Source organism: Neoarius graeffei, chromosome 22, assembly GCF_027579695.1.
Source record: "Neoarius graeffei isolate fNeoGra1 chromosome 22, fNeoGra1.pri, whole genome shotgun sequence".
Lineage (NCBI taxonomy): Eukaryota > Metazoa > Chordata > Actinopteri > Siluriformes > Ariidae > Neoarius > Neoarius graeffei.
Window position 1 is genome coordinate 29,784,086 of NC_083590.1, and position 27,779 is coordinate 29,811,864.

A 27,779-nucleotide genomic window follows, 5' to 3' on the forward strand; every position below is an offset into this window, starting at 1 on the left:
CTAATAATTCCTGTATCATTTAAAAACCTAAAAATAGCCCTATATCCCACATTATCTGACCTCAACTGCAATATCTCTCTGATACCTAGTGTCATATGATTTAAATCGGGTAAAAGACTGAATAAAAGAGAGCTATTCAGAGCACAACTGTGTGTATTTAAGATGCAGCTTGCATCTTAAATACACACAGTGGTGTAAGTGTGGGTGGAAGCAGTGACTTGGAGCTTGGTCCTCTTGTTGATGATAGTATTAGACACTGGCCTTTCGTTTAAACTAAGATCTTTGACCCGACTACATACTGTGAATTGCACTGCCAATTCTTGTGATATGACTGAAAAACCTTTTGTGTCACAGGTCTGCTACAGGTTCGTCTCTTTGATAGCAACAGTGCAGAACTTGCTTTTTCGTTCACAGGCTCCTTTCTTCGCGGCTCTCCTCAGGCCCCGACACATCTTTTAAACACTAACTAACTTTATTTTTTTCGCGGCCTGGTTGCCATCAAATCCTGCGCTCTGATTGGCTGGCAAGCGGGTCCGTATCCTACGGTACAGACCCCAGTTACGGACCCCGGTTACGGACCTCTGGCGACTCACTTGTTCACAACAACAACAAACATAGTAGCAATTTTTGTCAACATTTATCTTTTTTTATAAGATTTTTATCAAAAATCTTATAAATTTTTGCCAGCATTTCTCAGGAGAATAGCATTAATTTTACAGCATGGATAGCGGTAACAACAGTCTTCACAGTGAAAGCGAGTTTTACTACCCTGAGGAAGAAGAAATAAAAGAAAACATTTCAGGAGAAAGCTAAAAACCTCTAACTTGCTAATGCCGAGCAAAAACATGGCTGAATCCTGAATGACTCAATTTTGTATAAATAGGGGACTACATAGGCGGCAAAATGTAGTTTTTTTCCTGCCATGGAAGTGCACTTGTATACGGAGGAGGAAGCCATTTGCATTACAGCCGTGAATGAGGATTCAAAATGGCAGCTCGGCTCGGTTTTCCCTTTCGGGCGCTCTCGTTTTCTGTTAGAATTTGTTAAAGAAAAAAAAAAATATATTATTTACCAGCTTAAGGTCGGTCCGTATGGTGAAATACCGTGACCTTGGCCTTGAATACTGACCTTGGCCCAGAGGGCCTCGCTCAGTACTTTCAAGACTTCGGTCACGGTATTTCACGATACGGACCTCCCAGCTGGTAAATAACATATATTTATTATTTTGTCATGTACATGTACATCAAGAGGGATTAATGCTGTAGACATTTTGCAATAAAGGTAAAAATAGCATTCATACATTTCTTTATTTATTCATAACTTTGTAGCTAAAAAAACCCCAGCAGCAGGTTTAAACACAGAGCACTTTGCGCATGCAGTAAAGCCCAAATTACCCTGTATCATGACGGAAAAAGCCCAAATTCAGAAATACAGGGTGTAGCCCAAATTCTATAATTGAAAGGCCTGTCTGGGAAGGTAGAGCTGGCACTTTAACCCCTTCAGTACCCTTGGACGAGTCGCGTACATCATGAAATCTTTTACCGCTGTGCCTTATGACGTACGCGACTCGTCATAAACACCTCCTTACATGGCACATTACTTTTACTTCACAGTGACACATTACTGCGAGTTGGCCTAGTGGTTAGCGTGTCCGCCTCTCGATTGCGAGTTCTGTTCACGGTCGGGTCATACCAAACACCATCATAAAAATGGTACCCAGTTACTTGGAATCCATGGACCCTTGGTGTACATTGTGTTTTCAAGTACTAGTAATTCATGTTTATAGACAGGTTCTCATTGACTAGACCCGTTGTCTTGTTTTTTTTTGGGATGTTTTTGATTACTAAAGTTATTTTTAAAGGAACAGTCCACCGTACTTCCATAATGAAATATGTTCTTATCTGAATTGAGACGAGCTGATCCGTACCTTTCCGAGCTTTGCGCGACCTCCCAGTCAGTCAGACGCGCTGTTACTCCTGTTAGCAATGTAGCTAGGCTCAGCATGGCCAATGGTATTTTTTGGGGCTGTAGTTAGATGCGACCAAACTCTTCTGCGTTTTTCCTGTTTACATAGGTTTATATGACCAGTGACATGAAACAAAGTTCAGTTACACAAATTGAAACGTGGCGATTTTCTATGCTATGGAAAGTCCGCACTATAATGACAGGCGTACTAACACCTTCTGCGCGCTTCGACAGCGCATTGATAGTACGCCTGTCATTATAGTGCGGACTTTCCATAGCATAGAAAATCGCCACGTTTCAGTTTGTGTAACTGAACTTGTTTCATATCACTGGTCATATAAACCTATGTAAACAGGAAAAACACGGAAGAGTTTGGTCGCATCTAACTACAGCCCCCAAAAATACCGTTGGCCATGCTGAGCCTAGCTACATTGCTAACAGGAGTGACAGCGCGTCTGACTGACTGGGAGGTCACGCAAAGCTCGGAAAGGTACGGATCAGCTCATCTCAATTCAGAGAAGAACATATTTCATTATGGAAGTACGGTGGACTGTTCCTTTAATCTACAACAGTGTTTTTTTGTGATTTTTCTATACAAGTATTAAAAAAATATAAAGTTCTGAACAAGTTTGAGAAAGATTATCAAAATATCCCAATTTTGACCTATTTTTGTCCTATATGCCCCGAGATTATGGCTGAAATTCATTTTATTGTGTAAATGAAAAAAACACTATCACCTCATCCAAGGAATATTTAAAAATAACTTGAACGATGATCAATTTTGCGATCGTAAGGCTAAGTTGAATAATTTGAACTGGAAAACCTGTGCCTTATTTTCTCGAATCGTTCTAGTTTTGGGACTCCAACAGATCAAACCAGGAGACAAGAAAGTGTCCTTAATCCAGCCGTCCGCTTCATAAACTCATAAAAGTTCCATCACGGTGTCATCACGACTGTCTGAGCATTTATCCAAGGAATTTGAGGCATTTTGACATTTACTTTACCTGAAAGCAAGTTTTCAGGTCACAGAAGTCAGAAGACGCCATTATACCGCAAAGCAAATTACTTTTAAAAGCCCTTTAAAGTTGTCCTTTAATGGTTTGTTCTTTACATTTGAAAGTGAATTGCTGTTGAAAAAGCCTATTATTATTTTAATTCTGAGCTCTCGCAAATGACACGTTTTCAGCTTTCTAAAGTTCTGACCTTCTGTTGCCTCATGTGCTGACAAAGTCAAGCGAGCTTTTAGAGTCCGTGTGTCCAGCTTATCTGTAATGGATTTATGTAATAAAAGTGGATGTGGATATATTATAATGAGGTTCGAAGAATTTTCATGCTCAGCTTCTCATGCTACAGAATCATCATACTGAGCTCAGTGATGGACTTTTCCGAACTAGCTGTAATCTTTTCACACTCCGGGCACGGACTCTGACGGTTATAGTCATTTTAATTTGCATGTCGTATAAACGGTGTGTAAAATCTTTAATGAAATGACACAACAGACAAAGAACACACCTGCTTTAGTAGTCACTATATAAAAGTAGTTCCTATAGTTTGATATTGTGTCCCATATAAAAAATACACCTAATGAAATATGCATTGTGGTGTGCATTAGGAGTGCAGTCTGTGCGAGGATGCCCGCTTCGCCCGTACCGGTGTGTGCATCAGCTGTGACGCAGGCATGTGCCGTTCCTATTTCCATGTGACGTGCGCCCAGCGGGAAGGGCTTCTATCTGAGGCTGCTGCAGAAGAGGTGAGCAAAACGTATAACCTTTCAGACCAGTAAACTCAAATTGCTTAAAGAAGCGACAGCAGACTATTTATTGTCTTTGATCAAGGCCTGACACTTATGGAATCAATTTTGTGCCAAAATGTTCATACAAGGCGGCACGGTGGTGTAGTGGTTAGCGCTGTCGCCTCACAGCAAGAAGGTCCGGGTTCGAGCCCCGTGGCCGGCGAGGGCCTTTCTGTGCGGAGTTTGCATGTTCTCCCCGTGTCCGCGTGGGTTTCCTCCGGGTGCTCCGGTTTCCTCCACAGTCCAAAGACATGCAGGTTAGGTTAACTGGTGACTCTAAATTGAGCGTAGGTGTGAATGTGAGTGTGAATGGTTGTCTGTGTCTATGTGTCAGCCCTGTGATGACCTGGTGACTTGTCCAGGGTGTACCCCGCCTTTCGCCCGTAGTCAGCTGGGATAGGCTCCAGCTTGCCTGCGACCCTGTAGAAGGATAAAGCGGCTAGAGATGATGAGATGAGATGAGATGTTCATACAATACTTTTGAAATATCAAACAAAAACGACAAATCAAAATACAAAAAAACAAAAAAAAGTCAATTTTTTTAGACTGGCAAACAAATTATTCGTGTAATCGTGCAAAATATCAGTCTATTACTCTTCAGAAACCTTTTATTTTTGTTCCGCGTCTTTCTCAGTTTTGTTTGACGTAATTTATTTTGGTTGCGATTCCAGCTTTCTCGTTTGCGCTCCCTGACTTTTTGCTTACAGTTTTGGCACAAACTTCACGTGTGGGTGGGCTGTCCAGGAATGCATTCCCATTGGCTAACTTGTGTTTGACTGACAGCTACGCTCAGCCATTCCCCCGGAGGCTGTTGCGGCCATTTCCTACTCGGGTTTTGGCGGACTGTTTGACGAGTGACCGATCCATTGACCGTAAACAAGGATCGAGTGGACTTCAGTGGCGACTGTGTAAATTCAATATCATAGTCGCCACTGAAATCCACTCGATCCATGTTTACCGTCAATGGATCGGTCACTCGTCAAACAGTCCGCCAGAATCCGAGTAGGGAATGGCTGAGCGTAGCTGTCAGTCAAACACAAGTTAGCCAATGGGAATGCATTCCTGGACAGCCCACCCACACGTGAAGTTTGTGCCAAAACTGCAAGCAAAAAGTCAGGGAGCGCAAACGAGAAAGCTGGAATCGCAACCAAAATAAATTACGTCAAACAAAACTGAGAAAGACGCGGAACAAAAATAAAAGGTTTCTGAAGAGTAATAGACTGATATTTTGCACGATTACACAAATAATTTGTTTGCCAGTCTAAAAAAATTGACTTTTTTTTGTTTTTTTGTATTTTGATTTGTCGTTTTTGTTTGATATTTCAAAAGTATTGTATGAACATTTTGGCACAAAATTGATTCCATATGCCACTCACCATTGTTGTGATATTTGAGCAATTTTCTTTTTTTAATCTATTTTTTAATTTATTTTTAATTAAATGTATTTATGTAATTTTATATGGTTTGTAATAACTTTGTAATTTTAATGACATGCCAATATATTTAATATTAGTGTTAGTATTTTTGAAATCGTTTTATTTTATTTTATTTTATTTTTGTTTTGTTTTTTTGATTATTTTAAACATACTGTATACTAAATATTTCTTCCCAACATTTCGCTCAATTAATACTGCTACACAACTCTTAACTAGCCTGAAATTAAATAGCAAATCACTAACTACTACTAACTTTAATTGCTTTCAAACGCTTTTTAGACCAAAGCTCTCGGTCGCTGGAAAAGAAAGACAATAATAATAATAATAATATTTAAATAATATTGGCTGGCGTTGAGTGGTATATCAGATATATTCCATTCAGCTAGCATGATGCTGAACAAGTCAAAGACAAGTAGCTGAATGGAATATATCTGATATACCGTGAAAAAAATAGCCAATATTGTTATACAGTGGTGCTTGAAAGTTTTAGGACACAAGTCCTAAAAGTAGATAAAGAGAACCCAGTTAAACAAATGAGACAAAAATATTATACTTGGTCATTTATTTATTGAGGAAAATGATCCAATATTACAGATCTGTGAGTGGCAAAAGTATGTGAACCTTTGCTTTCAGTATCTGGTGTGACCCCCTTGTGCAGCAATAACTGCAACTAAACGTTTGCGGTAACTGTTGATCAGTCCTGCACACCGGCTTGGAGGAATTTTAGCCCATTCCTCCGTACAGAACAGCTTCAACTCTGGGATGTTGGTGGGTTTCCTCACATGAACTGCTCACTTCAGGTCCTTCCACAACATTTCCATTGGATTAAGGTCAGGACCTTGACTTGGCCATTCCAAAACATTAACTTTATTCTTCTTTAACCATTCTTTGGTAGAACGATTTGTGTGCTTAGGGTCGTTGTCTTGCTGCATGACCCACCTTCTCTTGAGATTCAGTTCATGGACAGATGTCCTGACATTTTCCTTTAGAATTCGCTGGTATAATTCAGAATACATTGTTCCATCAATGATGGCAAGCCGTCCTGGCCCAGATGCAGCAAAACAGGCCCAAACCATGATACTACCACCACCATGTTTCACAGACGGGATAAGGTTCTTATGCTGGAATGCAGTGTTTTCCTTTCTCCAAACATAACGCTTGTCATTTAAACCAAAAAGTTCTATTTTGGTCTCATCCGTCCACAAAACATTTTCCCAATAGCCTTCTGGCTTGTCCACGTGATCTTTAGCAAACTGCAGACGAGCAGCAATGTTCTTTTTGGAGAGCAGTGGCTTTCTCCTTACAACCGTGCCATGCACACCATTGTTGTTCAGTGTTCTTCTAATGGTGGACTCATGAACATTAACATTAGCCAATGTGAGAGAGGCCTTCAGTTGCTTAGAAGTTACCCTGGGGTCCTTTGTGACCTCGCCGACTATTGCATGCCTTGCTCTTGGAGTGATCTTTGTTGGTCGACCAGACCTGGGGAGGGTAATCATGATCATGAATTTCCTCCATTTGTACACAATCTGTCTGACTGTGGATTAGTGGAGTCCAAACTCTTTAGAGATGGTTTTGTAACCTTTTCCAGCCTGATGAGCATCAACAATGCTTTTCCTGAGGTCCTCAGAAATCTCCTTTGTTTGTGCCATGATACACTTCCACAAACATGTGTTGTAAAGATCAGACTTTGATAGATCCCTGTTCTTTAAATAAAACAGGGTGCCCACTCACACCTGATTGTCATCCCATTGATTGAAAACACCTGACTCTAATTTCACCTTCAAATTAACTGCTAATCCTAGAGGTTCACATACTTTTGCCACTCACAGATATGTAATATTGGATCATTTTCCTCAATAAATAAATGGCCAAGTATAATATTTTTGTCTCATTTGTTTAACTGGGTTCTCTTTATCTACTTTTAGGACTTGTGTGAAAATCTGATGATTTTTAGGTCATATTTATGCAGAAATATAGAAAATTCTAAAGGGCTCACAAACTTTCAAGCACTACTGTACATACTTGTACATGTTCAATGGAACAATTGTAGATTTTATAAAAAGTTAAGAACAGGGCGGTAACTTACTAATAGTGAATGCTGATTCTGATCGAATGTAATTCAATGTTCTATCAATCCACTGTACTGTACAAAGTCAAAGTTCTAACAATAAAAATGGTAGGGGAGAGCGGGGTAAGATGAGCCAGGGGGTAAGATGAGCCACCCCCTGTTTCTAAGAAACAGTAAACAAATGTGACCATGTGACCACATTCAAAGGGGGCCGGGACCATTTACTTACACTTGTGGAGAGGAGCACCACATGTCAAACTAGGTGAGGGACATATTTATAAAAATGTGTTTTTGTGCTTTCTAAGTCAATTCCATGTTTGTCCACAGTGAAGATGATTTAGAGAAGACAAAAGTAGAATAATATTTAGACACATTAGGGTTAAGTTAGTGGCTTTCTAAGCTATGATATGAATGCTAATAAAAATAATTTTGATTAGCCTAATCCCCTTTATTAGCATTTTTCTACAAAATGGTGGCCATGGGGTAAGATGAGCCATTAGATGTGGGGCAAGTTGAGCCACTGGCTCAACTTACCCCATTGGTGGCTGAGCTTACCCAATATGGATGACACTTAAGTTTTCACATTTACTGGTCATATATGACAACAACATATATATATATATATATATATATATATATATATATATATATATATATATGACATCAGATGAGGAAGACCAGTTGTTAGATGTGGGGGATTATGTTGTGGCAAAATACACGGGGAAGAAGAAAGTGCATTTCTTCATTGGCCAGATAATCAAATTGGATGTCTTCGAAATAGAGGCAAGATTTGTCAAAAGAAGCCGGTCATGCCATGGCTCTGCAAGAAAGCCAACCTTTGTCTTCAAAGAGAAAGATGAGGCTGTCCTGTCAAGACAGGATATTGTGAAAAAATTGCCCCGCCCCTTTACTGTTGGGGGGACAGCACGGAGGGAGAGGCAAATGGTGTTCCCTTGCCATTTGAACGCTTGGAACATTGAATAATGATGAAATGATTGAATGATTGATGGAATGATTGCTGCATGTTTTAGCAATGTTTTAACCTACTGAAAGAAATAAGATTCTTTTGGCACTGTTCTACTGTTTTAGTAATTTCTATAATATAGTATATCTCTCATTCCCTCTCTAACCATCCCTCTTTCTATCTATCTACGCATATCTCTCTCTCTATCCATCTATCTATCCCTCCCTATCCCATCTCGTTCTATCACCTCTCTCTTCATCTCCCCTTCTCTATGCAACGGCTCTATCCCCCACTTGATTGACTTGACTTGATTCATTGATTGCATTTCTAATAATAAAAGTTGTTTACTTTGTTAACCTAACATGTTTTGTGTTGGCTCAATTTACCCCACACAGTGGCTCATCTTACCCCGTGCATGGGGTAAGTTGAGCCACTTGACATTTTTTTTTCAAGAGGTAATATCACTCTAACCATAAGAGCTTATCAATTATGTTTTGCTCAGATAGTAACAGTACACTTTGAAATTTGGTATGGTATGTAGACTGGAAGCAAAAATGGCTTTAACATGTAGTTATGATGAAAAATGTAAAAAGTGGCTCATCTTACCCCACTCTCCCCTACAGGTCCAAAAAGCCTGAACAACAACCCAACTTATATACAAGCGATATCCAGGTCGACAGTTCAAGTTAATTTACTTTTGGTCGTAGTTAATTGTTCCATTGCAGTTGTTCAAAACAAAAGGGCTTTGCTGCGTGAAGTACACAAGTGATGTCTTCTTGTAAAAGTCTCCGTCACTTTTCCTCACCTCCAAGTAGAACTTTGACAATATTTCCTCTGTTGCTCTCTTTTCCAGTTTTTGGATGTCCATTGGTCTGTTTTTCTCTTGTAAATATGCGTGAAGAATATCCAGTGAAGTTTTGGTAGTCTTTCTGGTGTTCAGCGCGTCTTTCACTTTAAATCTTCCGCTTTTAATGAAGCCAACCTCTCGGTCATGTTTGTGTACAAACTGTCAGTCACTCACTAGCGCAGAAGTTTTACATCTCCGACGTGTCTCTTTTCTAGTTTTTCGGTGTCCGTTGGTTTGTTTTTCTCTTGTAAATATGTGTGAAGAATATATAATGAAGTTTTGGTAGCCTTTCGGGTGTTCAGCGCATCTTTAGTTTCAATTTTCAGTTTATTTATTTAGTGCTTAAACCGAGCACTGAATTAACCCCGTCTTCTCTCTTTCCCGGCCGATAAAGAAATGATTATGCGCATGCGCAACAGAAAAGTTTTGTCATTGGATCTTCGCATGTGATGTCATGTTGTCTTGACAACGTGCAAGATTATGACAATATTGCACACTTATTCTCCATTGGGTAGAGTGGTGTAATATATGGAGGATAAGCAATATGATGATAATATTGCTTGCCATCAATAAACCCACTAGAAGGGAATAGAATACATATATGTTATTTACCAGCTGGGAGGTCCGTATCGTGAAATACCGTGACCGAGGTCTTGAAAGTACTGAGCGAGGCCCTCTGGGCCGAGGTCAGTATTCAAGGCCGAGGTCACAGTATTTCACCATATGGACCGACCTTAAGCTGGTAAATAATATATTTATTTTTTCTTTACCAAATTCTAACAGAAAACGAGAGCGCCCAAAAGGGAAAACCGAGGCGAGCCGAGCCGCCATTTTGAATCTTCATTCACGGCTGTAATGCAAATTCTTCCTCCTCGGTATACAAGTGCACTTCCATGGCAGGACAAAAATTACATTTTGTCGCCTTTGTAGTCCCCTATTTATACAAAATTGAGTCATTCAGGATTCAGCCATGTTTTTGCTCGGCATTAGCAAGTTAGAGGTTTTTAGCTTTCTCCTGAAATGTTTTCTTTTATTTCTTCTTCCTCAGGGTAGTAAAACTCGCTTTCGCTGTGAACACTGTCGTTATCGCTATCCGTGCGGTAAAATTAATGCTATTCTCCTGAGAAATGCTGGCAAAAATTTATAAGATTTTTGATAATCTTATAAATAAATCTTATAAAAAAAAGATAAATGTTGACAAAAAATTCTACTATGTTTGTTGTTGTTGTGAATGAGTCGCCAGAGGTCCGTAACCGGGGCCCGTACCGTCGGATACGGACTTGCTCACCAGCCAATCAGAGCACAGGATTTGGACCACAAAAAAAATAAACGTTTTTATTCCATGGAAAAAGTGTATGTATACTAATTACAACCCCGATTCCAAAAAAGTTGGGACAAAGTACAAATTGTAAATAAAAATAGAATGCAATAATTTACAAATCTCAAAAACTGATATTGTATTCACAATAGAACATAGACAACATATCAAATGTTGAAAGTGAGACATTTTGAAATTTCATGCCAAATATTGGCTCATTTGAAATTTCATGACAGCAACACATCTCAAAAAAGTTGGGACAGGGGCAATAAGAGGCTGGAAAAGTTAAAGGTACAAAAAAGGAACAGCTGGAGGACCAAATTGCAACTCATTAGGTCAATTGGCAATAGGTCATTAACATGACTGGGTATAAAAAGAGCATCTTGGAGTGGCAGCGGCTCTCAGAAGTAAAGATGGGAAGAGGATCACCAATCCCCCTAATTCTGCGCCGACAAATAGTGGAGCAATATCAGAAAGGAGTTCGACAGTGTAAAATTGCAAAGAGTTTGAACATATAATCATCTACAGTGCATAATATCATCAAAAGATTCAGAGTATCTGGAAGAATCTCTGTGCGTCAGAGTCAAGGCCGGAAAACCATACTGGGTGCCCGTGATCTTTGGGCCCTTAGACGTCACTGCATCACATACAGGCATGCTTCTGTATTGGAAATCACAAAATGGGCTCAGGAATATTTCCAGAGAACATTATCTGTGAACACAATTCACCGTGCCATCCGCCGTTGCCAGCTAAAACTCTATAGTTCAAAGAAGAAGCCGTATCTAAACATGATCCAGAAGCGCAGACGTCTTCTCTGGGCCAAGGCTCATTTAAAATGGACTGTGGCAAAGTGGAAAACTGTTCTGTGGTCAGACGAATCAAAATTTGAAGTTCTTTACGGAAATCGGGGACGCTGTATCATTTGGATTAAAGAGGAGAAAGACGACCCAAGTTGTTATCAGCGCTCAGTTCAGAAGCCTGCATCTCTGATGGTATGGGGTTGCATTAGTGCGTGTGGCATGGGCAGCTTACACATCTGGAAAGACACCATCAATGCTGAAAGGTATATCCAGGTTCTAGAGCAACATATGCTCCCATCCAGACGACGTCTCTTTCAGGGAAGACCTTGCATTTTCCAACATGACAATGCCAAACCACATACTGCATCAATTACAGCATCATGGCTGCGTAGAAGAAGGGTCCGGGTACTGAACTGGCCAGCCTGCAGTCCAGATCTTTCACCCATAGAAAACATTTGGCACATCATAAAACAGAAGATACGACAAAAAAGACCTAAGACAGTTGAGCAACTAGAATCCTACATTAGACAAGAATGGGTTAACATTCCTATCCCTAAACTTGAGCAACTTGTCTCCTCAGTCCCCAGACGTTTACAGACTGTTGTAAAGAGAAAAGGGGATGTCTCACAGTGGTAAACATGGCCTTGTCCCAACTTTTTTGAGATGTGTTGTTGTCATGAAATTTAAAATCACCTAATTTTTCTCTTTAAATGATACATTTTGGCGGCACGGTGGTGTAGTGGTTAGCGCTGTCGCCTCACAGCAAGAAGGTCCTGGGTTCAAGCACCGGGGCCGGCGAGGGCCTTTCTGTGTGGAGTTTGCATGTTCTCCCCGTGTCCGCGTGGGTTTTCTCCGGGTGCTCCGGTTTCCCCCACAGTCCAAAGACATGCAGGTTAGGTTAACTGGTGACTCTAAATTGACCGTAGGTGTGAATGTGAGTGTGAATGGTTGTCTGTGTCTATGTGTCAGCCCTGTGATGACCTGGCGACTTGTCCAGGGTGTACCCCGCCTTTCGCCCGTAGTCAGCTGGGATAGGCTCCAGCTTGCCTGTGACCCTGTAGAACAGGATAAAGCGGCTAGAGATAATGAGATGAGATGATACATTTTCTCAGTTTAAACATTTGATATGTCATCTATGTTCTATTCTGAATAAAATATGGAATTTTGAAACTTCCACATCATTGCATTCCGTTTTTATTTACAATTTGTACTTTGTCCCAACTTTTTTGGAATCGGGGTTGTATTTATACTGCACAAATTCAACTATACAGTTTTCAGAAGTGCCTAACAAATAAAACAACTTCCTAAATATAGCTAATAATAATGTATTAAAGTAAATATACGTACGGTTTTTTTTTTGTAAAATTTAAAAATGAGTTAATTTATCCAAGTGCCTGCCTGAAAAGGACGTTTTTTAGCTTACTCTTGAAAACATTAAAATCAGTGGTGCATATGAGGTCATATGGCAAAGAGTTCCATAGTTTCGGTGCAGCAGCCATAAAGGCTCCGTCACCATGATGAGGTAGAGTTCTAAAGTTCAGCGCTGACAGGAGGAACTTATCGTTGGATCGAAGACTATAAACTGAAAGTTAGCAAGCTAGAAAGATACTCTGGGGCCATATTATGAATGCACTTAAAAGTGATCTTTAAAATCTATCCTAAACTTAACTGGAAGCCAGTGCAAACCATAAAGAAGTGGCGTTATATGGCAAAACCAAGACGCACGGTATAAAACCCTAGCAGCTGCATTTTGCACGTGTTGTAGCTTTGCTATCAAGTTACTAGGTAGTTCATACAAAAGCCCATTACAGTAGTCCAGCCTCCTGGTGACAAAAGTCTTTCCGTAGATTCTCTGCTAAGGTATTTCCTGATCCTTCTGACATTCTGCGGATGGTAAAACACACTTAACTGCTTTTCTAACCCTGATTTGTTCAATTTATTAAAATATTCATTCACCAGCCACGCTATTAGGAACATTCGATGATGTTCTTCCGATCTTCGTCTGTCAGTGTTCTAGCTAGCTTTCCAAGAGGGCAGGGCACCAATGATTATCACGGACAATTTTTCATGTATCACTATAGACAAAGAATCTATCATGCAAAATCTATCATAGCCATACTGGCCAACTATGCAAGGTCAATTACTTTTGTAAAATAAAGTAAGCAAATCTGAAACTTCTTAGTTAAGCAGTTTAATACAATGACTCATAATGTCATGTCTGCGCATGTTCATGCTTGACGTGCCTCGAACTGCTGCAAGGACTAATTACCAGGCTTGTAGTACTCGATTCCAGGACTTGGACTCAAGTCCGACTCGTGACTTGACTTGGACTTGAGAACTGATGACTCAGACTCGTGCATTAACTGCATTCGGACTCGTAAATTGGAGACGAGAACTTGGATTTTTTTTCTAACATGCCATAAGATATTTATATCTACATTAATTTTTATGCTAATTTCATGCAAGAGAATGCACATTCACCTGTTCATATGTCATGTTCAGGAACAAACTAACGTTAATGGCGCTAAAATGCCCGGAGAGAACGCACCTAGGATTGTCCACTTTGCTTATACAGACTTCTTGTGCAGTGGGAAAAAATGCACTGCTCTGTGTTCCATATGTAGAAGAACTATCGAGGAGACGACGGGGACAACCTCGAACTTCACTCGTCATTTGGCGAGACTCCATCCAGAGAAGGAAGTGACATGCTATGTTCATTGCTCTGTTGATAGTGGGGCTTGCTGAGTGATGAACTAGCTAGTGTTAACCCTCTCTCATGTTATTTGCCCTATTGATAGTGGGCGGGGCTTGTGTCAGACTCGACTCGGATCAATAGTGGACTCGACATGGACTTGACTCGAAATTGTCTTTAAGGACTTGGACTTGAACACCAGAGGCTCAAGACTGGACTCAGACTCGAGGTTTAGTGACTCTACTACAAGACTGACATTGCCAATAAAGGGGAGTACTATACACCTGTTCCTGATCAGAGTGCAATCACAGCGTGCATATATATAAGGACTCCAAACCCTAATAACAAAGCTAATAAATTTAGCTTTGATCATATGTCTGTATTTTGCACGAATCAGTGATGCCATGGTATGTTGGGATTATTAGTTTTAATAGTGGAAAACTATTACAGAATATAGGATCTGTAAATCGTCATGTCCTAAAACAAGATCATGCGCCAAATATAGACCAATAATGTTAGGCTTGTTCACGTACTCCAACTTAACTGTGAAGATCGGATATTTAGATGTATTGCTGTATTATAATTCCTCATGACAGGCATTGAGCAGATGCTCTTATCCAGAGCGATGTACAACACACCCAGAGCTCCCCGGGGATCAACAATCAGGGGTTAGGAGCAATTTGTGAAAAATGCGATAATAATAATTCTTGAAAAAAAAAAGATACGTTCTTACCATCAAATACTTTTATTCTATATTTTCTTGCTTTTTTGTGTATTTTTTGTGCTTTTGTTTTCGAGTAGTTTTTATTTCGTCCTCAGTTGGTTCAGCAACACGCTCCCCCATTTTGTTTTTCTCTGCTCATGGTATACGAGCTGATAGCCTAGTCGTAGAGCAGCCAATCAGAGCGCACAATTGCTCATATCCAGTGAATGTGGATAGAATAATTGCAGTTAGCCTCGACATTAGTTAATGCTAATAATAATAGTAAGACTACTAGCATTAATTCATTAGTAATATTAGTCCAGGATATTAAAGTTTGATTAGATCTAATCTAACATGCTAATATTAGTGACTAGATTTTCTTTAGATCTATACTGTATCTAGAGCCTAGAGCTATCAGTCCTAACTTTTGATTGAATTTGTTTAGTCCTCAGCTTCTAGATCTACTTACGTTCTGGCAAACAGAGATGCCAGGTTCTGTGAGCCTCTTGCTGCTTTTACCAATTCTTTTTTCTTTTGTGCGTTTGTAGGCATCACTGTTTTTCAAACGTACCTTGCTTCACTGTCTCGTTATCGTAAAAAGACAAAATGGCCGACAGGGCAGGACTCTGACCCCGCGCTAATAGCGTGCTGTGATTGGGCAACATGCGTTACCTTCATTGCAAGTCGGCAACGCTTGTCAGAGCACTCTTTCTTTCTGTGGTGGAAGCAGGTACTTGGAAAGTTCTGGAAAATCACGAGTAGGGCGCATATAAATTTAGGCATGGCGCTGGTATTTGAGGGCAGGGCACATATTCTTAACTGGCTGGAATACTGTCTATGCCCACTGTCTGTTTTTGACTGACAGGAGCAGAACCCGATGTGGCCTTTGTGCATTCTGGGATGCTTTTCTGCTCACCACAGTTGTAAAGAGTGGTGATTTGAGTTCCCATAGCCTTCCTTACAGCTCTAGTCCAGATGTTCTCTTTTGTCCTCTCTCATCAACAAGCAGTAAAATGAACATGAAGTTCTTGACCTATATCTGGATGATGTTTTTTTTAATCCATTTTATGACATGATTGGCAGATTGAACAACTGCATAACTGTGCCATGTTCATGTTCAAGTGGCTGATGATTGTTATTGTGTAAATGTTAATAAAAAGAAGCAATATCACATTTATCAGTGTTACTGGGTCAAGAAAAAGGAGTGCATCTACTTACAAGCTAATTATTATTGATACCCCCGCTGCAAAGGAGGGGGGGTATACTGGTTTACCTCTGTCTGTCCATCCGAAACACCCTTTTTCTCAGCAACCACAAATCATAGCCACTTGGTACCAAACTTCAGCTTGGGGTTCTATACCGTGTATACCATTTTCAGGTCTGTCGCACATCGACTTCCTGTTTACCGACTGAATGTATTTATGAAACATGTAGCATGGATTTGCAAAAATTTCATAACGCTTGTCTCAGCAACTACAAATCATAACTGCTTGATATTTGGTACCAAGCTTCAGCTTGGGGTTCTATACCGTGTATACCGTTTTCAAGTCTGTCCCACATCGACTTCCTGTTTACTGACTGAATGTATTTCCGAAACACACAGCGTGGATTTACAAAATTTTCATAACACTTTTCTCAGCAACTACAAATCACAACTGCTTGATATTTGGTACCGAGGTTCAGCTTGGGGTTCTATACCGTGTATACCATTTTTAGGTCTGTCGCACATCAACTTCCTGTTTACCAACTTAATTTATTTACAAAACATATAGCATGGATTTACAAAATTTTCGTAACATTTTTCTCAGCAACTACAAATCACAACTGCTTGATATTTGGTACCGAGCTTCAGCTTGGGGTTCTATACCATGTATACCATTTTTAGGTCTGTCGCACATCAACTTCCTGTTTACCAACTTAATTTATTTACGAAACATATAGCGTGGATTTCCAAAATTTTCGTAACACTTTTCTCAACAACTAAAAAACACAACTGCTTGATATTTGGTACCGAGTTTCAGCTTGGGGTTCTATACCGTGTGTACCGTTTTCAGGTCTGTCGCACATCAACTTCCTGTTTACCGACTGAATGTATTTATGAAACATATAGGGTGGATTCTGACACTATTTCAAGAAGCAAAATGCTATTTCAAAATGCCAGTTTCCCAGGATGCTATTTGAAATCCCTGGGGAGAACACGGCTCTTTACTTACTTGTTTCAAGGTTAATTATTTGTTGAAGTCAACATTCATAATAAGTGTCCTATTCCTTCGATCGCTTGCATTCTGATATAAGGGGGTGGGGATACGTAAGTGAGCAGTAGCTCACAGTTGATCTTGTTAATTTAAGTAGTCAGAAGCTACTTGTGATGATTTATAACTACATGCACATGTTTGGTGTAGTAATATTAGCACTGTTCCTGCCCTGTCTGTTAATAGTATAGTGCTACATTAGCATAGTAGTAGTAGTTTTTGCTAAAACTAGCATTTTACGCTTGTCATAGTATTCGCAATCCTGCATCAAGAAAAGATTAGATATGACGTGGTGTTGGTCAGTATACATCGAAAGTTTGAATCCGAACAAGCCTGAAAAGTTCCGAAATGTTCATCAGAAAGCCCTAACATGAAAATTTCCCTATCTGATCTGTGATCCCTCCAGGCTTTCTGATGCCATTCATCAGCTTTTTTTTTTCTTCCATCAACCTATATCCTCCTCTCCTAAAGCCAAGTGCAGTAGCTGTGTTTTGTGTGTGTGTGTGTGTGTGTGTGTGTGTGTGTGGAGGCTAATAAAACAGCCCTAAGCTTTTCTGAGCCCTTCATCATTCTGAAGCTTGCTTTATACCGGAGAGTTCATGCCCTGCTGCAATCCAGGCATGGCGGGGGGAAAAAAAAATCACACGCCAGCACAGGAATATAGGAGGCGTGAAGAGTTATGGCAACTCTCATCAGCGAAGGGTGTGATATTGCTTCTAGAAGAGACTCGCTCCTACTTGTTTATGTACATGTGTAACCGGCAAACATGTTATTGTGCAGTGATATTGGACACTACATGGGATGGTTTTAATGCTACAAATAAGGTGTTGATTCTGTAAGGTTAAAACTCCTTCCAAAAAAAAAAAAAACAACCACGCACATCACCACATCAGTCATGACCTGTTTTTCTTTGTTAAACAACACATTTTTCCCCCCAATTCATTTCTTACATTGTGCAGAGCATGAGTTCTTAACCTTTTCTACTTTAAGGCCGACCTATTCATTCTTGTAACGAGTCGGGGCCCATTAAAAAAGATCCCCAATTATTTTGGCTCATCTATTCTATTAGAATCTAATAATCTACTGTAAAGTGTATTAATGGGATGCGACATCACTCTCTGTTACAGATGGGAGCCCAGGAATTAAATAAATGCAATGAAAACAAACTGTTTTTAATTGTAGGTATTGTATTTATAACTGTATGGATGTGCCAGACGCGAACATAAAACCATGCATGCAGGGCATTCTCAGTCAAAAAGGATTAATGATCCAAAAGTGGAGTCTGGTCCATTAACACAAGAACGTATTACCATGTTTGCGTACAGCAAACAAGCAAGTTATTAAAACCAAGAAGTGGATATAGAAACCACTCAATGGGATTAGATCCTTACATGCTAACAAAGAAGGATTTTTCCTGCGAGTTGGAAAATTATCCATCTGTTGAGTTCCCTGACGTCTCAAACTACCTGGTGCTGCAGACATCGTTCTACACGGACACACAGATGAAAACGTGGAACAGCATGGAGGCGTACAACTTTTTATACGTATCTAAGCTAAAGATCTGGAGATCAGGACACGACAAGATAGACGGCGGTGGACGGATCTACGTGCAGGAAGAGTGTTTATGAGCAGGCGTGATATTTGCACAAACAAAGCAGAGTATTTCAACAGCATTATAAACATGGCGAAACAAACATGACCATGATAATGATGATACTTCGCAACGCCTCTGTGAAAACAGCAGCCGTATGTGTCCGTATCTGCTGATTGTGCTCAAATCAGGATCAGGTGTTTCCCATAACAACTGGGTCCCAAGAGCGCGGCCACTCGAGATGCGCCGGACTCAAGCGTGCGAAGGCGTGGCAGTCAATTGTTCGCCTGTTGCGTGACCACAACTTTTAGCTCGCATGTATATTGCCACCAAAATGCCTCATTTTCATCGATAACCCATCACAAAGCATCATGAGCTGTAGTGTGACTGTAGCTTAATGACACGGATGTGGCGTCGGATGCAACCCAGCAATTGTACCCTACTACGAGTAAAAATTAGCTTCAACTTGGAAAAAAATTCACGGGCCACTAGATGGCGCTTCGCGGCCCGGTGGTCGAGAAACACTGGTGTAGAGCGTCTGCTGTATACGTTACTATACAAACAACAACGTCGTAGAACAAGCACGTTAATATAAAACAGCTGGAACTACTTTCCAAGCCATGTACAAAAATAGCACGCACCTTATGACCATATTAGAGAATTCAACCAGGGTGTGGTGTAAGTGGTAACATTTTACGCAATGATGTGTATGGCAAATGCTCCAGATAATCTCAACATAATAATAACCACATTTTTTTTAAAGAAAATTGTTACTTAATAAAAACAAAACATTTAATTGTTGATTATTCATAAATAATCACATCACTAGACAAATGAACAGCTTTAAGATATTCTTAAAGTATCCTAAAACGTTTACGAAATGATAAATTGCAGTGTATTTACTTATGACTTTAAGAATTCTTATAGTATAACTTTAAGGCCCAGTCCCACAATACCAATAACTATAACAATATCTATAAATAAATCCCCTGCAGTTTATGTGGTTGGTGCTCACACCAGACCGATAACAATACCTATATCCCAGGCCTGGGTTTATCCGTATCAGTAAGATTCCTTCTGGAGCGATTTTTCCAGGCCTGGAAAAATCTGATCCGATAAAACATCTGACCAATCAGGTAATTGTTTACATGTGACATTGTCTGAGCAAGTGCTATTTTTCCTGGGTGTCTTTGTACATCCTTGTTGTATCATAAAGTCACGGAATACAGATTCACGGAAAAAATACAAAGCACAGAGCTTTTATTCACGGATACGTGATATTTTATTCACGAATACCTGTCTGAGAGATCTTTTACTGTTTATGTAAATGGGGTAATGTCTGATTCAGCTGACCTGCTCTGTGGGGTACCTCAGGGATCTGTTCTTGGTCCAGTTCTCTTTTTGCTGTATATGTTTCCTCTTGGCCAAGTTATTAGACGTTACGATAATACAACCTCGATTCCAAAAATGTTGGGACAAAGTACAAATTGTAAATAAAAACGGAATGCAATGATGTGGAAGTTTCAAAATTCCATATTTTATTCAGAATAGAATATAGATGACAGATCAAATGTTTAAACTGAGAAAATGTATCATTTAAAGAGAAAAATTAGGTGATTTTAAATTTCATGACAACAACACATCTCAAAAAAGTTGGGACAAGGCCATGTTTACCACTGTGAGACATCCCCTTTTCTCTTTACAACAGTCTGTAAACGTCTGGGGACTGAGGAGACAAGTTGCTCAAGTTTAGGGATAGGAATGTTAACCCATTCTTGTCTAATGTAGGATTCTAGTTGCTCAACTGTCTTAGGTCTTTTTTGTCGTATCTTCCGTTTTATGATGCGCCAAATGTTTTCGTTGGGTGAAAGATCTGGACTGCAGGCTGGCCAGTTCAGTACTCGGACCCTTCTTCTACGCAGCCATGATGCTGTAATTGATGCAGTATGTGGTTTGGCATTGTCATGTTGGAAAATGCAAGGTCTTCCCTGAAAGAGACGTCGTCTGGATGGGAGCATATGTTGCTCTAGAACCTGGATATACCTTTCAGCATTGATGGTGTCTTTCCAGATGTGTAAGCTGCCCATGCCACACGCACTAATGCAACCCCATACCATCAGAGATGCAGGCTTCTGAACTGAGCGCTGATAACAACTTGGGTCGTCCTTCTCCTCTTTAGTCTGAATGACACGGCGTCCCTGATTTCCATACAGAACTTCAAATTTTGATTCATCTGACCACAGAACAGTTTTCCACTTTGCCACAGTCCATTTTAAATGAGCCTTGGCCCAGAGAAGACGTCTGCGCTTCTGGATCATGTTTAGATACGGCTTCTTCTTTGAACTATAGAGTTTTAGCTGGCAACGGCGGATGGCACGGTGAATTGTGTTCACAGATAATGTTCTCTGGAAATATTCCTGAGCCCATTTTGTGATTTCCAATACAGAAGCATGCCTGTATGTGATGCAGTGCCGTCTAAGGGCCCGAAGATCACGGGCACCCAGTATGGTTTTCCGGCCTTGACCCTTACGCACAGAGATTCTTCCAGATTCTCTGAATCTTTTGATGATATTATGCACTGTAGATGATGATATGTTCAAACTCTTTGCAATTTTACACTGTCGAACTCCTTTCTGATATTGCTCCACTATTTGTCGGCGCAGAATTAGGGGGATTGGTGATCCTCTTCCCATCTTTACTTCTGAGAGCCGCTGCCACTCCAAGATGCTCTTTTTATACCCAGTCATGTTAATGACCTATTGCCAATTGACCTAATGAGTTGCAATTTGGTCCTCCAGCTGTTCCTTTTTTGTACCTTTAACTTTTCCAGCCTCTTATTGCCCCTGTCCCAACTTTTTTGAGATGTGTTGCTGTCATGAAATTTCAAATGAGCCAATATTTGGCATGAAATTTCAAAATGTCTCACTTTCAACATTTGATATGTTGTCTATGTTCTATTATGAATACAATATCAGTTTTTGAGATTTGTAAATTATTGCATTCTGTTCTTATTTACAATTTGTACTTTGTCCCAACTGTTTTGGAATCGGGGTTGTATTTCTTATCATCTCTATGCCGATGACATTCAGATATATTGTTCTTTTAAAGCTTCTGAATTCTATAAATTGTCTTGTTGACAAAATTGCCTGACAGATATCAAGCAATGGTTAAACGACAACTGTCTTCGGTTAAACAATGAGAAAACTGAAACTTTGATAATAGCTCCCGACAAGGTGGTCCCAGGCATCAGAAAACACGTTAGCTTTCTAGGCTCGTCTGATAAATCAAATGCTAGAAATTTGGGTGTCTTATTTGATAGTTCAATATTGTTTGAGCATCACTCCAAACAACTAGTTAGGAACTGTTTTTATCACCTAAGGAACATTTCAAAACTCGGACTGCTGGTGTCAAAAGCTGAACTTGAGATGATTATCCACGCTTTTATCTCTTCTGGTTTAGATTAGTGTAACAGTCTTTTAACTTGTTTAAATAAATCAGCTTTGGACCATCTTCAGACCGTGCAAAACGCTGCAGCAAGACTTTTAACTGGCACCAATAGAAGATCTCACATTACGCCAGTCTTGGCTTCTCTTCATTGGTTGCCAGTAAATTTTAGAATTTATTTTAAGATTTTAGTCTTTACTTTTAGGGCCTTACATGGTCAAGCTCCACAATATACTGCTGACCTGCTGAAACCCCATTCTTCTTCTCGTGCTCTGAAGTCGACAGGTCAGATGTTGTTGGTTGCCCCACCTACTCGGTTCAAAACTCGTGGGGATCGGGCGTTTCAGGCAGTGGCACCAAGACTGTGGAACTCTCTCCCGCTTTCCTTATGCTGTACTGACTTTATTGACTCTTTAAAAAGCAGCTGAAGACATTTTTATACAGAAAAGCTTTTAATTAATTCAATTGATGTTTCACAGTATATTGTGTTTTCATCTCATCTCATTATCTGTAGCCGCTTTATCCTGTTCTACAGGGTTGCAGGCAAGCTGGAGCCTATCCCAGCTGACTACAGGCGAAAGGCGGGGTACACCCTGGACAAGTCGCCAGGTCATCACAGGGCTGACACATAGACACAGACAACCATTCACACTCACATTCACACCTACGGTCAATTTAGAGTCGCCAGTTAACCTAACCTGCATGTCTTTGGACTGTGGGGGAAACCGGAGCACCCGGAGGAAACCCACGCGGACACGGGGAGAACATGCAAACTCCGCACAGAAAGGCCCTCGCCGGCCATGGGGCTCGAACCCGGACCTTCTTGCTGTGAGGCGACAGCGCTAACCACTACACCACCGTGCCGCCTGTATTGTGTTTTATTTTATTTTATTGTGTTTTATCTGTGAAGCACTTTGTTGTGATTTTTTTTTTAATCTGTGAAAAGCGCTATATAAATAAAATTTACTTACTTACTTACTTACTTACTTATTTTCCATGAAATATCGAAAGTAAATTAATAAAGTAAGCATATAAACGCAGGTAATATATTTTAATTATGAACTTCGGCAGTCCAAACATTTAATCGTTTTAGACTTCTTAATTTTTTTATCTGTGAAGCATCATCCATATGAAATCGGTAACCAATCTGTAATATCCTGAAATGTCCGTGACCAATCCGTAAATTATTAGCATCCGTGATGCATCCGTATAAAAATCCGTAACCACTCTGTATTTTGTATCCTTTTTTATATTATATTTCCGTAATCCATGACCAATCCATATTATGTCAACCACTGGAGTGTGTGCATGGGTTGTTTTGGAGTCCAGGCTGTACAGTATGACCCGGAATAATGTGCTACTACTGTACTTGGAAAAAATTTCCAGGACTATTCCTAAATTGCATGCATTTATTTCCCTGAGTGTCAGGACCAAGCGATATTACTGTATAGTCGGGATTATAGTTGTGGTGTTTCTGCTCCAGACTAGAACTAAATTCAGGCAGAGGGACAGTCAGAGCTGTAGTTATACACTACCGTTCAAAAGTTTGGGGTCACTTTGAAATGTCCTTATTTTTGAAAGAAAAGCACTGTTCTTTTCAATGAAGATCACTTTAAACTAATCAGAAATCCACTCTATCCATTGCTAATGTGGTAAATGACTATTCTAGCTGCAAATGTCTGGTTTTTGGTGCAATATCTCCATAGGTGTATAGAGGCCCATTTCCAGCAACTCTCACTCCAGTGTTCTAATGGTACAATGTGTTTGCTCATTGCCTCAGAAGGCTAATGGAGGATTAGAAAACCCTTGTACAATCATGTTAGCACAGCTGAAAACAGTTGAGCTCTTTAGAGAAGCTATAAAACTGACCTTCCTTTGAGCAGATTGAGTTTCTGGAGCATCACATTTGTGGGGTCGATTAAATGCTCAAAATGGCCAGAAAAATGTCTCGACTATATTTTCTATTCATTTTACAACTTATGGTGGGAAATAAAAGTGTGACTTTTCATGGAAAACACAAAATTGTCTGGGTGACCCCAAACTTTTGAATGGTAGTGTAGGTATAGTTATAGTTATCGGTGTTGTGGGACCAGGCCCTTAAGTGACTTTCCATGACTTCTTAACAGTCTTGTAGTCGAATCACTAAACCTCGAGTCCAAGTCCAGTCTCGAGTCTCCAGTGTTTAAGTCCGAGTCATTAAAGAAAATTTTGAGTCTAGTCCGAGAACAAGACTCCACCCGCATCGTTTGACGGTGGCTGTTGCTGCCTTTATGTGAAAGCGTCTCTGCTACCATGTTGGACTAACGTTCCTGCTCGACCGCCCCGTTTTAGCTCACAGGCTACAGCTAAAAAGCTTATTCATTGCTCAGCAAGCCCCGCCCATTATCAACAGGGCAAATAACATGAGAGAGGGTTAACACTAGCTAGTTCATCACTCAGCAAGCCCCGCCCACTATCAACAGAGCAATGAACATAGCGTGTCACTTATTTCTCTGAGTGGAGTCTTACCAAATGACGATTGAAGTTCGAGGTTGTCCCCGTCGTCTCTTCGATAGTTCTTCTACATATGGAACACATAGCAGTGCATTTTTTCCCACTGCACGAGAAACCTGTATAAGCAAAGCGGACAATCCTAGCGGCGTTCTCTCCATGCGCCGTTAATTAATGTAGATATAAATATAAACATCTTATCCCAAATTATTATGGCATGCTACAAAAAATAAAGAAAAAAATCCGAGTCCTCGTATATACAGTTTACGAGTCCGAACGCAGTTAATGTACGAGTCCTGGACTTGAACACTGCAAGCCTGGTTATTAAAGATAACGAAATGCTCTTAAAAAGAATGCTTAAATTTATGTACTATATTTAAGCTCTAAATGTATTACTTTTTAAGAATAAATATAAAGGATCTTAAAGTTACTCTTATATTTAATGAATTAAAAATGTTCAGTAAAGGTGACTACACTACGGAAGCCGAGAGAGGCCCTTCATATAATCTTTTTTTTTATTCACCTTGTTATCCTGAGATAACGACGTAATTAATTCAGGATCTCGAGAAAACAACACAACTAATTCGAGATCTCGAGAAAACAAAACAATTATTCCGTGATCTCGAGAAAACAAGACAATTATTTCATTATCTCGAGAAGACAGCTGAGATTTCGAGCAGAGCTGCGCCCCCTTAATGCAATCTCTCCCTGTGTCAACCCCTGATCAGAATATTGCCTTATTAGGTGATCGATTATTCCAGACATTCTAATGACCAAAGTTGCGTCTATACAGAATGAGAAATAGCCCCAAAGTCAGCATATCACAAGTGTCTTGGCGCACCTGAATGAACCATTTCTCAGCTGTTCACTCGAGATCATGAAATAACGGTTTTGTTTTCTCGAGATCTCGAATTAGCTGTGTTGTTTTCTCGAGATCCTGAATTAATTATGTCGTTATCTCGGGATAACAAGGTGAATAAAAAAAAAAAAGGATTATATGAAGGGCCTCTCTCGGCGTCCGTACTACACGACTAAATGTAAGGTTTAGATTAAATGCAGTAAAATTCACATTTTCCCCTCGTGTTTCGGGAAGGTAAGAGTAACTGTGCATGCATGATTGATTAGGTTCCTAAAATGAATGAATTTATTTTATTTGAATGAATTTATTTATTTCGAACATGTATAAAAATGTATGTCACTATTTGTACATACAAAAGAAAGAAAATGAAAAAAGTGACAAAAAAAGAATAAATAAAATAACATAAAGAGCTAAGACATTACAGTACACCGCACATTGTTCGAAAAAGGAGTGGGAAGAAGTACAATACTTTTTTTTTTATTTCCCACCCCTTTTTAACTACCCCGAAATCCAAACTACATTAATACACCTATAAAAATATACCATATATACACTTCATGATTATCCATATAAATATATAATTACAAAAATATATACTACATACCATATCCATATATATACATATATACACATACATACATATATATATATATATATATATATATATATACACACACACACACACACACACACACACACGTGTATATATATACACACACGTATACATATATATATATATATATATATATATATATATACATATACATACATATATATATACACACACATATATATATTTACACACATACACATATACATACATACACATACACTTCATAAATATCTATATAAATATTTAATTACAAAATTAAATGTATACTTCATTCCATATATACACTTCATAAATATCTATATAAATATATAATTACAAAAATATATATATATACTTTATACCATATATACACTTCATAAATATCTATATAATTATATAATTACAAAAATAAATATCTACTACATACCTATCCCTGTAAATATGAAGATATCTATCCCATAAATATATACCATATACTAAGTTAGTTCTAATATAACAATCAACCCTATTCTATTTATCCCTCATCATCCTCCATTAACATACTTCCTCTTCAATATACTTATTTAAAAATATTTTTTTGTACCTTTTTTTAAATGGCATTGTTGTTTTATTCCTTAATTAGTAAGCCATGTACAGTACTAGCTTCTGGTTAATAAAGCATCCTCGCTCAGCCCTCGTACCTCGTTGATATTCTACTTGGAACCAAAATAGATCTGATAAAGGATCAAGGAACTAAAAATACAAGCCGAGTATAGCCACAGCCCATCAACCGCTCGGCTGAAATATCTTCGAGGTGTTAAAGGTGTTAAAGGTGACGCCCTGTGCTGATAAACACTTGGGCAAAGTGCCCACTTGCCACATTCCACTTAATCCAGTCAGCTGTGCAAAAGGGCCCCGTATCAAAAGGTAAGCATGCTGATAGCATCCGGCAAAATGCCTTAAGCTTAAACGATTCCCCAGGAACGCGCTGCTACAAAATGGCAGCTCTTCCTGCAAGCTCAAGGGAGTGTTTGTGTGTGTGTGTGTGTGTGTGTGTGTAATTGCCGAGAACAAAAAAGTCCGCTGTCCATAAGCTAGGACATGAATCAGCCTGTCCTCTTCTCTGATAGTTCCTTCGTGCTCACTGTGTGCAGCTCACAAGTTCGACTTCGCACTAAAAAGCCCTGAGCCTTTAAAGTGAGGAAATTTACAGGCCTGTTGTCATCGAGTATTCGTCACCAGTTATCTGCACAGGCGCAGACGCCAGTCTGGAACTCAGGACGTCATTACCACGAGCGCTAGGACGGCCGAGATATTCCTATCTCACGCCCAGTAATGAAACTATACGTTAGAATTATCAGGCATGGCAGAATTGGAGGACGCAAAATGAAATCTGGAGGAATAGTCCTGTTGGAACAATATCTGGGAACGGGACAGGACACATCATACTTCAAATGTTGGAGATTGTGCTTTTAAAATTCGTAGCCCTGCATTACACGCTTCTCCGTGCCCTTCAAGTCAGTCTGCAGATATGATTAGAAAGCGAGCTTAGTGAAGACTGACGTATTCGTATAGCTTGCTTATAAGGTTACGTGTGCAGGCGTGTCCTCTGTCCTCAGTCTGAGTGCACGCTGTGACAACCGGTGGTGTCGTTCATCAATGAATGGCAGTTCAGTAAAAGTAATACTGTAAATTAGGATTATTTCCGAAAACGTAAATGAGTAGTATTTGCATGAAATTCAAAAATAAACAAATGGTGAATAGGTTAGTTCATTTTCATGCAAGGTTTTAACAGTAAATGAATAGCTAAGTAAATAAGGTAAGAAAATAAACAAATTGGTGAATGAATGAATTAATGAATGAATAAGCTTTTTTATTTTATTATCTCTCTCTTTTTTTCCATCTCATCTCATTATCTCTAGCCGCTTTATCCTGTTCTACAGGGTCGCAGGCAAGCTGGAGCCTATCCCAGCTGACTAGGGGC

At 39.6% G+C, this 27,779-nt stretch overlaps 1 protein-coding gene across 6 annotated transcripts in view; it reads left to right on the forward strand.

The window, feature by feature from the left end:
- The window catches only part of phf14 (PHD finger protein 14), a 284,756-nt gene that overhangs the window by 91,074 nt on the left and 165,903 nt on the right, over positions 1-27,779 (forward strand). For all 6 annotated transcript variants that reach the window (XM_060904723.1, XM_060904724.1, XM_060904725.1 and 3 more), the window contains one exon: positions 3,578-3,715. In XM_060904723.1, coding sequence (XP_060760706.1) covers positions 3,578-3,715 — 138 coding nt within the window. The remainder of the gene's footprint in view (positions 1-3,577; positions 3,716-27,779) is intronic.